We start from the raw sequence: 13388 nt of genomic DNA, 5'->3' as shown, positions 1-13388 counted from the left end.
AAGACCCACATGCAAAATAAAAAAATTTTAAAAATCATTACAATAGGCCTGGAAAGTATTGGGTAACAGCAGAACAACTAAAATGTCGGGGCGCAGTGGTGGTGGGAGTGGGAAGCTTAAGAAATTAGTCTTTCCCAAACCACAGATCTCTGCCCCCCTTTATGATTTGAGCCATAACCCATGCCTGTTTTGCTGAAACATTTTCTTTAAGTTGACTCACTCCTATCCAAAACAAATCTATTATTTTTAAAGGAAACTTTGTATCATTACTGTAAATGAAAAGCAACTTGTCTTGCTTGTCATGGATAGAAAGTAAAAATAAATGCAGTGAGGGGCAGTGGGGTGGCTGGGTTGGTTAGAGCCCGAGCTCTGAACAACAGGGTTGCCGGTTCCATTCCCACATGGGCCAGTGAGCTGCGCCCTCCACAACTAGATTAAAGGACAATGACTTGGAGCTGATGGGCCTTGGAAAAACGCACTGTTCCCCAATATTCCCCAATAAAAAATTTAAATTAAAAAAAAGAATAGGGCAGACTTTAAAAAATAAATAAATACAATGAAAGGAAAACAATATCATTAAATTGTAACTGGATGCAGTTGCCCTCAGAATGTTCAAAGCCTGAAACCTGCTCCTGCCACAATGTTAAAATCATACCAGCCCCACATGAAGTCCTTCCTTCATGAAATCAGAGCACTGAAAGGGAAATAAGAAGGGAATAACTTTTCCACCAGGTGGGTGATTCCATGTGTGTAGCATGTGTGTACTTCTAATGTCCTCTGAGTTAACGATTGTCCTACACCTTGAGAAGCATGGTTAAGTGCCCACTGTAGCGTGTTCACACTAGTTACCACTCAATTTCTGTCTTTATAAAAGGTACATCTCTCCTAATGCACTAAAGGTTGCTTGAGATTCCTTTCACAATAGGAACAGTGTGGTCCCAACACTTTTTCCAAACCACAAAAAGGAAGGGGAATTGTTGCTCAAATGATTCACAAACGAGAGTCAGACATACCCTCCACGTTCAGCCACTTGAAAATCAGTGACAGGCATTTAGGAAAGATGAAGCAAGTTTGATGAGGAGAGTGGTTTTAAATAACTGACTCAAGGTGCCATGAGATCTGTATGGAAAAAAACGCTCAGTGGTGTTTACTGGGCACAGGTGGAGGTGACCCTGTGGCGCCCTCCAGCGTCAGTGCAGGTACCACACACACAAGAGTTATGTGCTGTTACTTCCTAACCCCAAAATTGAGCCAAGTGAACTGACACTGGGGAGGAATATGGGAAGCTGTCTCTTGACCAGCCAGGGGTCCCACCTTCTACTAACTTGCTCTGTGGCCTTGAGCAAGTCTTTGCCAGAGGTCTCTCTCCAGCCTCAGTTTTCTCCTCTACATACGGGGGAAATAACCTGGATTGGAATTCCCCAGACTTTGGGAATTTTATATGTTTATAGACCAGTGAAATTTGAAAAGAAAACTTTTGACTACAGTAGGGTGGTCAACTTTTGCCCTGCTAAGTAAGGATATTTTCAAAAACCACTGTCATTCCTATTACCATTTCATTTTTAAAAGAGAGAACATTTGAACAAATAGAAGAGGAAGAATGTGATCTTTTTTTTAAAATTTTTTTTAAAGATTTTTTTATTGGGGGACGGGAACAGGACCTTTTTTTTGGGGGGGGACCGTGTGTACTTCCAGGACTTTTTTCCCCCCCCAAGTCAAGTTGTTGTCCTTTCAGTCTTAGTTGTGGAGGGCGCAGTTCAGCTCCAGATCCAGTTGCCGTTGCTAGTTACAGGGGGCACAGCCCACCATCCCTTGCGGGACTCGAGGAATTGAACCGGCAACCTTGTGGTTGAGAGCCCACTGGCCCATGTGGGAATCGAACCGGCAGCCTTTGGAGCTAGGAGCACGGAGCTCTAACCGCCTGAGCCACCAGCCTGGCCCCCGGATGTGATCTTTTGAATAAATTTTACTCTCAGAAGCAATCCCTCTATTGTCCTTATTTTTCACATTTCACAGTAGACTAAACTGTTTTCACAGACCCGCAGTAACTCTTTCAAGGATTCCCTCAAGCTCAAGGTCTGTGGATCTCCAAATAACTGTGGAGGTCAGTGTGTCCTGACATCACCTTCTGCACTTGCCCTACCCACCAGGGCCCCTGAGCTCTAGGTGTCCCTCCCACCCAGCTGACAGCACTCACCTGCAGAGATGGAGGTTATGATGAGCATGGCACTAGTGTAGAAAAATCTGAAATACACAATGGGAGATGGAGAATGTTGTCAAGAAAAGAGAAACCTGGAGGGACAGAGTGGTTGAAGTCCCAATAGGCCAATCCCTTTGAGAAAAGGGTTAGGGTCTGGTCTATGAATCAAACCCTTGAGTCGATGGCTCAGGCAGTTGGAGCTCCATGCTCCTAACTCCGAAGGCTGCTGGTTCGATTCCCACATGGGCCAGTGGGCTCTCAACCACAAGGTTGCCAGTTCAACTCCTTGACTCCTGCAAGGGATGGTGGGCTGTGCCCCCTGCAACTGAGATGGAAAAGGACAACAACTTGACTTGGAAAAAGTCCTGGAAATACACACTTTCCCCAATAAAGTCCTGTTCCCCTTCCCGAATAAAATAAAAAAAAAATATAAAACCTTGAATCCTAAATCCTCTTTGCTGTGTGACCTTGGGCAAGGCACTGCACCTCTCTGGGCCTCAATAACCTTTTCTGGATGAATCTAGAAGGAAATCATTGGACTGATATAGACCTTAAGCTTAAAATTCTAGGGAGCTATAATTTCAGGACCACAACCCCAAGGTTATCGAGACCGTTTAGCAATTTGGGAGTCTTGTAAGGCGTGGGGTAATAAAAGCAGTACTTTAGTGTAATATTGTGATTTATAATAACAAATATGTGTTTAATCTTTGTCCCCCGCCCCTGACACAGGCCTCCTAAAGCCCTTGTAAATCCCCACTGATAAGAGCATTAGAGGATATTTTGTTCTGATGAAGCAACCTGAGTGGGCTCCTGAATGGGGGCCGGTCACCAGCAAGACTAAGCCATGATTCGAAGCTTGGAATTCGCAGCCCTGTCCCCACACACACTTGTCTGGAGAGGAGAGAGGGGCTGGAAAGGAGTTAATAATTGATCACGCCCACGTGACGAAGCCTCCACAGAGTCCTGAATATATATGGGGTTCAGACCTTCCAGGCTGAATACACCTACATAGCAGGAGGGTGACACAGCCCCATAGCAGCCCAATTCCACAGGGACAGAAGCTCCTGTGCTCGGGACCCGCCAGACCTTTTCCTACACATCTCTTCATCTGTCTGTCTATCTGTCTCCTTCATCATGTCCTTTAAAGAACTAGTAAGCCTAAGTGCTTCCCTGAGTTCTGTGAACTGTTCTAGCAAATAATCAATCACAAATGGGTGTGGGGGGAGGGGGTCCGGAAACCTCCAATTTGTAGCCAAATCAGACAGAACTTGTGGGTACCTACCACTTGTGGATGGCATCTAAAGGGGGGGGGGCATCTCGTGGGACTGAGCCCTTTCCTGTGAGATCTGACTCTCTCTTCAGATAGAGAATGTCAGAATTGAGCTAAATTGTAGGACACCTAGCTGGTGTCACAAAATTGCACAGTGTAGGAAACCTCCCCACACATTTGGTGACCAGCAGTGTTAGACATAAAGTGTTCTATGGGAGAAAGGAAAAGAGAAAGACGCAGGAGAAGTGTAGGTTTTTCAACAGAGTTGGTGTCAGTGAGGTAGGATTTGCTACAACGGCCCTGGCTCGTGGAAACCTGTGGTTTGGGAAGAAAAAGGGTGGAAAGGTGTGGGATAAAGAATCTCAGATTCCTGGGGGGCCATGTAGTCCATCATGGTGTGAGCAGCCACTGTGCCTCCGTTAGTCACTATAGGTAAAAGTTACCAACAGAATTTAGAGATAGATCTACCTCTTGGGGAGTTGCTTCACTGGATGCATAAGAAATTGCAAACTAACAAGAAAAATGTGAACTAGACGATCTCTTGGCTACAGCTACCTGTCATCGCTAAAATGAAATTAAAAGAGAGAGCTGGGTCAGACCTTGATGCTAGACCAAGTTCAGATTTGGGTCAGTCTGAGTTTTAGCCACCAGCCTCAAAGCCAATGTGCCAAGGGAAAAATTATGCAGGGACAACAGAAAGTACCTCTATGACCTCTGCTCCCCAAGAAGGCAGTTAGTGCGAGAGGAGAGCAAAACCAAGATACCATTGAAACCAGGGGGCATCATGTGAAGGAATTGTTTCATTTTGTGGATTGGCCTTATCAGCTTCCTGAGAAATCTCTCCTGAAATGGACCATGAGTCATTAACTTGGGGCTGTGTCTTTGGCTTTGAATGTGGCAGAGTGGAAGAGCATGTTTGGACCCACAGCTCACGATGGAAAAATCATAGATGGCTATAGGTGATCCAGACACACAGGAGGCTGTTCCTGAGGGAACGGCCAGCCCGATAGACTGGATAAAAACCAGTATAGGGTCTGTGTCCCTCTATCAATGGCAAGTGGAGCACCCCAGACGAAGCAGCTGATACACTTTGTGTGCAAGCCGCGTGGAACTGGCTTTCCTGACGACCAGGAAAGTCATCGCTGAGTATGGCCATTACCCAGACCACGGTATAATAAATGCTGTGGCTAAGGGGGCCCCTTTCACGTGGGCCCCCCACAGAACCTTATTGCTGCAAAACCAAAAAACAGGTCAAAAGCCTTACTGAATTTGCTGTCTCAGCTTCCCCTCATGAGTCTTACGGATGCTGATAAACATATTAGGTTACTTAACAGGAGAATGGAAAGAAACAAGGGATTAGTCTTTGCAGGGTAGATATTTTTAAATGGTTGTTAAGGAATAAGGTGAAGACAGCAAATAGTACCATGTTTTCACCATTAAAACTTAGGATTGTGGCCTTTCCTTCTTGCCTTTGAATAAGGCCAACGAGAGACACTGGTGACTTTGACAACTTGAAAGTGGACTCCGGGAATGTCACCAATAGCACGACCTTTGCGATGGAATCTAACAACCAGAACTTCATCATTTTCCTCCATGAAATTCAAACACCCATCACTGAGTGCAAAGGCTGTGATGCGTTTGCCATTTTTCATCAGCCAGACCCTGACATCCTTCCTGACAGCAGAATTTGGCTGTTTGGCTTCCACCCCAACTTCTTCCAGCACAGTCCCCATTGCTTGGGAAGTGCCTTCAAAGCGCTGACCTTCAGGGCTGGGCCCAAATGGGCTTTCCTGTACTGGTCGTCATGCCACGTCCGATCTCATCAGCAGCTAAGAAACTTCCTGGCAGTATGAAGACCATGATACTTGCTCATCCTGCTAGCGCCACGCACTGTTTTGAAACAGCACTGCCAAAGGTTGGGTGGTCAAGGGGAGCCCCTGCTGGTCCCCCAGCCTTAAAGTGTCCCCAAACAAGTCCAGTCTATTTACCCCAGTTTAGAAAAACAATTAAAGTCAGGAGACAGAGTTTACAAGAAGAAACCGGACCAGCGATAGCTTGTGGCAGATTAATCAAGTTAAAGATTGACAAAAGGGACAGAGTCCCTTGGTCCCTCACTGGGGACCCAAACTCTTTTTCACAAGGGTGGGTAAATATTGGTCAGGGGGTGAAAAAGAGAAGTTTCAGGATTCCTTGAAATAGGAGCCTCACGTGCTCTGATACCAGAACCCACCGGTGAAGCCCTGAGGTGGGCTATGGTTTTTATGAGAGAACCTGAAGTTGTAAGGGTTGATAAGACTGCAAAAGTTGGGATGTTTAAACAGGCTTTATGTAAAGAAACTGCGTTTCCTTTACTTGTTTTGTGAGAATGGCTGATATGTCACCTTGGGGAACACTTCTTTTACCTCGTACTATGAACCCCAAACTTGTTGATAAAATCCTAATGGAGACTCCCATTAGGAATGGAAGGAACTGAGGTTGAAGGAATAAGTTTGTAGGAGAATTGGTATGTTTGAACAGCATTTGTGGGAAGTGCTTGTGTCTCTTTGACCTGATTATGTTGTGGGGACGGACATGGTTCCCCTACGTAGTATTAAAAAACAGAAGGTGTGTAAGCCTGCTCTTCAAGCCACGTCCCTGGACATGCTACATGGGAACACAGCATGCACTGGAATGCTGGAATGCTGGTGGGGACACATTCTATGCCGTAGCCCACGTGCAGCCTAGACTGGGGCTGTGGCAAAAGCCTGTGGGCACCTCTCAACGATGACTACCGGACTTTGAATCAGAGAATTTCCATCTGAGGGGCATTTATTATCTTGTTATCAGATATTAATTGAAGCTTCACCAATGACTGAAGGGCATAAAATGATCTTAAGACGTGAAACGCCCATAATGTCTTGGATGATAATGGAGAAACGCTCTAACGCCGTGCTCAGAAGAGTTCCCTAATTACACGGAAATGGTTGATACCGGCTCCCGCTGCCTGGGGAATGCGAGGGGGAGGACAAAGCAGCCTCTTTGCCCCAAGGACTGACTGTGGGACGGCGTGAGGAGCGGCCAGATTCGCCTGTCACTTGGACAGTGCCCTATAAAGGACTCTTCACTGACCAACAAAGAGCTGCTTGGCTGTGGGCGGCAGTTCCATGCTGAATGGACGGTATCCTGTCGGGAAGGCTCCCTTTCAGATCAAAGGAGGTGAAAACAGAGCAGCTCGCTGGGCTGAGCTGCGGGCTAGTTTCCTAGCAGAGATGGAAGAACTGAACAATGGAAAAAGCCCACTCCTGGGCAGTGGCCAACGACCTGGCATATATGGTCAGGCAGAGGGCAACGGACACCTGGTCTGTGAAAGGATGCCTGGATGGGAGTGTAGCCTGTGGAAATCACGATGGCACCTGAGGGCTGCATTACAGTAGGACATGTCGATGACTGTTAGAAAAACCCCTCTCAGGTTCAGATAACGACTGAGGTCCACAAACAGACGTCTCTATGTGCTCGCTTAAGGTGGCCCCCTGGGTCCATGAACCGAGTGGAGATGGGAGACGCTGCCGTGTTGAGATGGGCTGGATCCATACGTAGTCCTCCGACATCCTCTGAGGCACAAAGGGCCAGTAAGAGCTGTTCTACCTGTCAGCAAAAGAGACAGAGCCGGCAGGTGGCCATGTGGCAGGTTCCCTGGGGAGAAGGCCCTGAACAGAGCCAGCAAGAGAGGCTGATGCTGGAAGCCCTGGGCAGCTACAAATGGAATAGACACGAACTCGGACTGGGCGTGGCTGCCGGTGCAGATGCACACGCGCGAGTGCTGCAAAAGCAGCCGTACTGCACCAGTTTGGATGGCTGGCCATCGTTTCTTCAGACCAAGGAACACCCTTTAGAGCCCATGCTACCCAACCCTGGACAGAGACATTCTCCTCGGGTACCAGTTTAATAGGGAACTCTATCAAGCAATCGAAACACTGGTTGTGGGAAACGGAGGGAGATGAGGGCATGAAGGGCTGGCTTACATGCCTTCACAAGTACGCGCTCACACTCAACATGAGGGGGCCTAAAGGAGTGTCCCGCTGGACAGATGTCTCTGTTTTTCCGGGGCAGAGCGGGTGGGGAAGGTGCTGGTATTCTTTCTGCCCCACAGCACCTCAACTTTTTTTTTTTTGTTCCCCACCACACAGTGGTCACAGGACCAGGGCTGTATCTACAAGGAATGGAAACAGGGATGATTCCTAAGTGAGCAACTGTCACCGTTTGTAACCTTTATGTTATAATTCCTAAGGGCCGGATGGGGCAGGATGTGCCTTCATCTCATCTGACAAAATCGGGGCTAACGGTGAAAGCAGCTAGGCTGCCTGGTGCTAGACAGCCCACTCTTCCTGCCCCCGTGTAACCTCACCCTGTCTGGACAGAAGTGGACTGAGAGCCAGGCGCTGGCTAGACTGGTACTGTTGCCTGTGGTCCAGACTGAACCCACTGTCCCTTCCCCAGGTGCAGCTGTTTGGGGACACATGGACAGAGGAAAAATGGTAACGGAAGGTAAGGGGAATGGATAAATGGGTTATGTAATGAGGGAAATCCAATATTACATTAACACCTCAAAAGAGGCTCAGAGCAGGACACGATATTGTCTCTTGGCTCAATTATACCAGACACCTAACAAGGTGAAGCCATATTTTGCTGACACCACTCCTGCTTTCAGACCTGGACAAGATGGAAAAGAAGCCTGTAAACCTGACTGGCCCTGGGATACATTTTCATATGATATGATGATGCACTGGATAGTTATTAACGACTGAAAGGGATCCGTAATATGCAATTCAAATATCTTTTGAACTTTATGATTGCTTTGCTATAAGGGAGCCATGCTCCAACACTAGGAGGTAGACTGTGATATAATGATTTTATAATAAAAAATATGGTTTAATCTTTGTCCCCCGCCCCTGACACAGGCCTCCTAAAGCCCTTGTAAATCCCCACTGATAAGAGCATTAGAGGATATTTTGTTCTGATGAAGCAACCTGAGTGGGCTCCTGAATGGGGGCCGGTCACCAGCAAGACTAAGCCATGATTCGAAGCTTGGAATTGTCAGCCCTGTCCCCACACACACTTGTCTGGAGAGGAGAGAGGGGCTGGAAAGGAGTTAATAATTGATCACGCCCACGTGATGAAGCCTCCACAGAGTCCTGAATATATATGGGGTTCAGACCTTCCAGGCTGAACACACCTACATAGCAGGAGGGTGACACAGCCCAATTCCACAGGGACAGCGGCTCCTGTGCTCGGGACCCTCCCAGCTTTCTGTAAAGAAATTGTGCTTCCTTTACTGGGATGTTTTATGAGAATGGCCAGTATGTACCTCCTCACCTGGCCGTCTCTCTGTACCCTTTCCCATGTGCTTTAATAAACTAATACGAGTGTTTCCCTGAGTTCTATGAGCTGCTGGAGCAAATATTCAAATCCAAGGGGGAAGAAGGCATGGGATCCTCTGATTTGTAGCCAACTCAGACAGAAATTGTGGGCAACCTGGTGAAGGGGAGTAGAGTTTGCCACCCCAAATATCCCTCTTTGGGATAGTGATTATTTGAAGCTGGTTATTTTTAAGAAAGAAAAGACTCGGAAAGAAACTTTGACACTTTTGCCCTAACTGCCTAAAAAAAATTGAGAGCACCTGCTCCAGGAAGGGAGCAAACATCAAAGGTAACTATAGTTTAGTCTGAACTAGTGTGTGAGAGGGAGGAACCTAGCACAGCTGTTTGTTCAAAGTCCTCTCGGTGTCCCATTGCTAAAGATGGCCCAGCAAACATTTGTGCACCAAACATTTGCTTTTCCACCTCCATGGGAATTGCCTTCCGCAAACCATTACTCCCACCCCCTTTCTCCTTAGCTCAAGATGGCAGATGAGTCTCAAGGGCCCAATTTGGCAGTCTCCATATTCTTATGGAACCCCTGTACATACATATGTAATTAAATTTGGTTATTTTCGCCAGTTAATCAGCTTTATGTCAATTTGACTATTAGACCAGCCAAAAGAACTAAGAGTGGAAAGAGGGAAATTTTTCCCTCCCCACCATGGGAGACCTTCCACCTGAGATATCTGAAACGGGCGGTCTCATGGGACTGAGCCTTTCACTGTGAGATCGAATGCTATCTCCAAATAGAGAATGTCAACATTGAGTTAAACTGTAGGACACCCAGCTGGTGTCACAGAATTGCTGGGTGTGGGGAAATCCCACATATTGGGTGACCAGAGTGTCAGAAGTGAAATGTTCTGTGTGAAAGTGAAGGAGAAAGACAGGAAGGAAGACTGTGTTTTTCTTAACATGCTAAGGCTGGAGAAGAGGAAGGGGCAAAGCAAGGAGAGGGAAGTGGAAGAGACAGGGAGCCAAAGACCCTGAGGCTGAGATAAAGTCATTATGCACCCAAATGCTTAAAGAGCAAGGCACTTGCTTTACTCCGGTTATTTTCTGGCCCAGTTGGCCCTCCAGTCCCTCTATTTGACAACTAACCCCTCACGTGCCTGCCAAGAGGTGTTTCCCTCAGGTCCTAACAGCCCCCAGCAGGATGGAAATAGCAGGCCACTTGGCCAGCTGCAGTGGCAGCCTCTGTGCTGGAGATCAAGTCCCTGACCCCCCCTAACTCATCCGCATGGGGAAACCCCCACTGTCTCCCTTCCAGTCAGAAGGGACCTGAAATTCACCACTGGAGATGCCTAGGAGACCTTACCAGCTAAGCCTCTGGGGAGTGATGGAGGGTGAGCAGGAGGAGGATTAAGCCTGAACCCCGGGTGTGAGGCCTTGTAGGAGATGCAAACAGGGATCCCCAGGGCGAAGGCAGACTGACAATTTTAGGGACAGCTAATTTGTTAGCCGTGGCCCCAGACCAGCCCTCATAGGAAGTAGGTCTGGCCTCCTGCTCAGTTCAGCATCACACTGAACACATATTTACGTGGAGCAAAGGAAGGTGAGGAAAAGGTAGTAGGGGTGTGGAAAGCAGGTGGGTCCACATCCTGGGCTGTTTCTAACAGAGCTGCTGGGGCAGGGCCTGGCCTGGGTCTCCCTTCAAGCGAGGCTCCTGCCAGCAGAATTCCTCCTGCCCACCTGTGCACACGCTGGGCCTTTGGGGCTTACATGGCTATGAGGCAAGCCACGGTAGTCTTGAAACAGCCAAAGATGTAGCCGGTGGGGAAGGTCATGAAGTTGTCCGTGAAAGATGCCAAGGTGAAGATGAGTGAGAACCTCTCACCCTGGGCTTTGCAGTCTGGAGGAGAGAAAGCAAGACATCAGGAGCCCAGGGTGGATGGGCCAACCTCCCGTCCATCCTGGCCTTCCTGCCAGGTGGGCACCCAAGCTGGCTCCCCTCTAGAGCAGCCCCTTCCATCTCTGACAGCTTCCGTGGTAGAAAGTTTTTCCTTAGGTGAGTTGAAATGTGAGTGCCCCTAATTATCCCTCAGAAGTTGGTACCCCTTCTGCAGGTACCCCTTAGGTTGAAAGGGGAAGACGGGGGAGGCTGACAGTCCCTTCCTTTCACCACAGAACATCTAGCAGGGTGGCTTGGGGGTGCAGTCCTTCCTACCCCTTCCCACCAGCCAGGAACCAAACTCAACTTCCTAGAGAAGGTATCACTCCCTTACCATCCTGCCCTGTGCCATTGCCCATCAGCCCAGCATTCGGTTCACCCAGCTCTTCAAAGTAATGCTCCATTTGAAGACAAACACCAGGGGCGCCCAGCCAAAAAGGACTCTGGCAAAGCCAAGGCATTCCAGCAGCCCTGTCAGCAGGGTGGCCACGCGCAGGGCTCAATCCATGGCTAGCCACAGGAGCTGCAAGCTCTGACACTGGAGCACTTGGAAAGTTCCCCTGGCAGGCCCTTCCCTTCATGTAGCTCTCTAGTTCTGGCTGTTTCCAGCTTGGGCAAAAGCCATCGGTGAGCGATTCTCCGGATCCTGTAAAAGATGGCAGAGGCTGCTTGGAACAGGGGTTGTGGAAAAGGTACCAGTGGACAAAGTGTTCTTTGGGGGCTGGAGAGAGAAGCCAGCTGTTAGAAACAGTTGCAAAAAGCCTTTCAATCCCACCACATCTGGCAGTAGGTCGCAAAGCAGGAACTGAGCCCAGATTCTGGAGACTGTCCATGAAAATAATGACAGCAGCAAATCTGAAGGAGGCACAGGGAGTGACAGAACTTTATATATGTCCTCACAAATCTCCACAACAATCTGGCAAACTTGTTTTGTTAACTTCTGTTTTCGCTGACAGGGAAGCAAAAGCTCCAGGGTGTTTTGTCAACTTGTCCAAGGTCATAGAGGCTAGTCAGTCACCATGAGGACCAGTCTAATGCCCAAAATATCTGAACTCCAACAGAATCCTCCCCGACCCTCAGCTAGGACTCGCCATGTCCCCTCACCACCGCCTTTCCTCTTTCTCTGCCCAAAAGCTCCCAGAAGCCGCACCCTTGCAGCATGAGGTCCTGCCCTCCCTCATAGTCACACCAGGGGTCAGTGGACCTCACCGTCCATGGCTCCTACACCCTGGCCCTGACCCCCTGGCCCCCACAGCCTGTGGCCAGCCAATCCCTGGCGACCCACTGCTGCCTCCTCCCAGGCTCTCCAGGCTGGCCCTCACGCCTTGCGCAATTCGGATTTGAGTCATTCTGTGGTCGCCCTTCCCCATCCTCCTGCTCTAGCCCGAGCCAAGCTGGAAGGGCCAGGACAAGCAGGGCAGTGTTGGGGGAGGTCCAACGCCTCCCACTCGCCATCACTTCCTTCTTCTCCTGGGCACGCAGTCTCTCATGCCATTTTTGATGGAGCCCTGGGATCTTCTCTCTTGTCTCCCCCTCTCACCCCAGCAGTGGCCTTTTCATTCTGCCTTGATGCTCTTTCAGCTTCCCAGCTCCCTGGCCTCTCCTCTCTCCCCAGTCCAGTTAATTTCAATACCATTGCATGAACAGGCAGCCCCACAGAACCCAACTGATCACAAACTCACGGCATACACACAGAGACACACAGACACACAGACACGTGGGTGAGCACAGGACACATTTTTACCCATTCGTCTACCAGCTCAACCTTCTCTCCTGATCCAATGCTCCCAGAGCTGCCAGTAAATCCCCAGCACAGAATAGAGACAGAAGGACCCAGACTGGACAGCTTTCCAAAACCACCCCCTGGAGGGGTGCCCCACCTTTTCACCTCCTAGGATCCCTTTGATTATTCCCTGCCTCACCCCCAGCCCGGTTCTGAAAGAGCCTCCCCGCCAGACTGCATTGATTAAGTATTCATTCATTGCCCCATATTTTATTAATCAAAGACATGTATAATTGCCCATTGGAGTCTGTGACCAGCGTGAGCTAGCCAGCCAAACCAGCTGTATTGCTGTCATTCTGGCCCAGACAGAGCTTGTGAGCTGCTGGTTCCCTGGGCCTGGGTGGCCATTTCTTCCTCACAAACTGAATTAGGGTGAGAGCTTCTTTCATGTGCAGTGCAGTCAGGAGACTCCCATGACCAGGCTCCTGGATCCCCCCACCCCCAGGGTCCCTGGGAACTCAAGCTATTCCAAGCGCACCCTTCTTTTTAATGAGGAAGAAATAAGAGGTTAGGACAGGACAAGGCCAGAACCAGCAAGTATTTCTCAGATCTCTACCAAAACACAAAGGATAAAGAAAGCAACACTACCCAAGCCACTGACGGCATGGGGTGCAGGCACCTCTGGTCCTTATGCCCAGCTGCTTACTGGGTACACAGCCCAGAGTAGGTGCTTTGCCTGCCCCACTTGTGAAATGAGGGCTGTAGTACCTTCATGACAGTAATCCTCACACAAGAAATATGAGGTGGGTTTATGAAGTCGCCGCAGGTGTGGTAGGCAGTAGCCAGACTGCGGATGGTTCTCCAGTTTCCAGGTATGTAGACAGAGCCAGAGAGAGGCAGCTTTAAGAGGG

General features: G+C 48.9%; 1 protein-coding gene and 1 pseudogene across 1 annotated transcript in view; both read right to left on the bottom strand.

Annotated features, from left to right (window-relative positions):
- The window catches only part of SLC43A3 (solute carrier family 43 member 3), a 48289-nt gene that overhangs the window by 13178 nt on the left and 21723 nt on the right, over nucleotides 1-13388 (bottom strand). Inside the window, 4 exon segments of the mRNA XM_033121416.1 lie at nucleotides 2198-2244; nucleotides 10586-10715; nucleotides 11089-11157; nucleotides 11160-11252. Of these exon segments, the coding sequence (XP_032977307.1) occupies nucleotides 2198-2244; nucleotides 10586-10715; nucleotides 11089-11157; nucleotides 11160-11252 (339 nt within the window).
- LOC117030993 (40S ribosomal protein S23-like) lies at nucleotides 4914-5343 on the bottom strand (annotated as a pseudogene).

Source organism: Rhinolophus ferrumequinum, chromosome 11, assembly GCF_004115265.2.
Source record: "Rhinolophus ferrumequinum isolate MPI-CBG mRhiFer1 chromosome 11, mRhiFer1_v1.p, whole genome shotgun sequence".
Classification (NCBI taxonomy): Eukaryota; Metazoa; Chordata; class Mammalia; order Chiroptera; family Rhinolophidae; genus Rhinolophus; species Rhinolophus ferrumequinum.
This window is presented reverse-complemented; position numbering and strand designations above follow the sequence as displayed.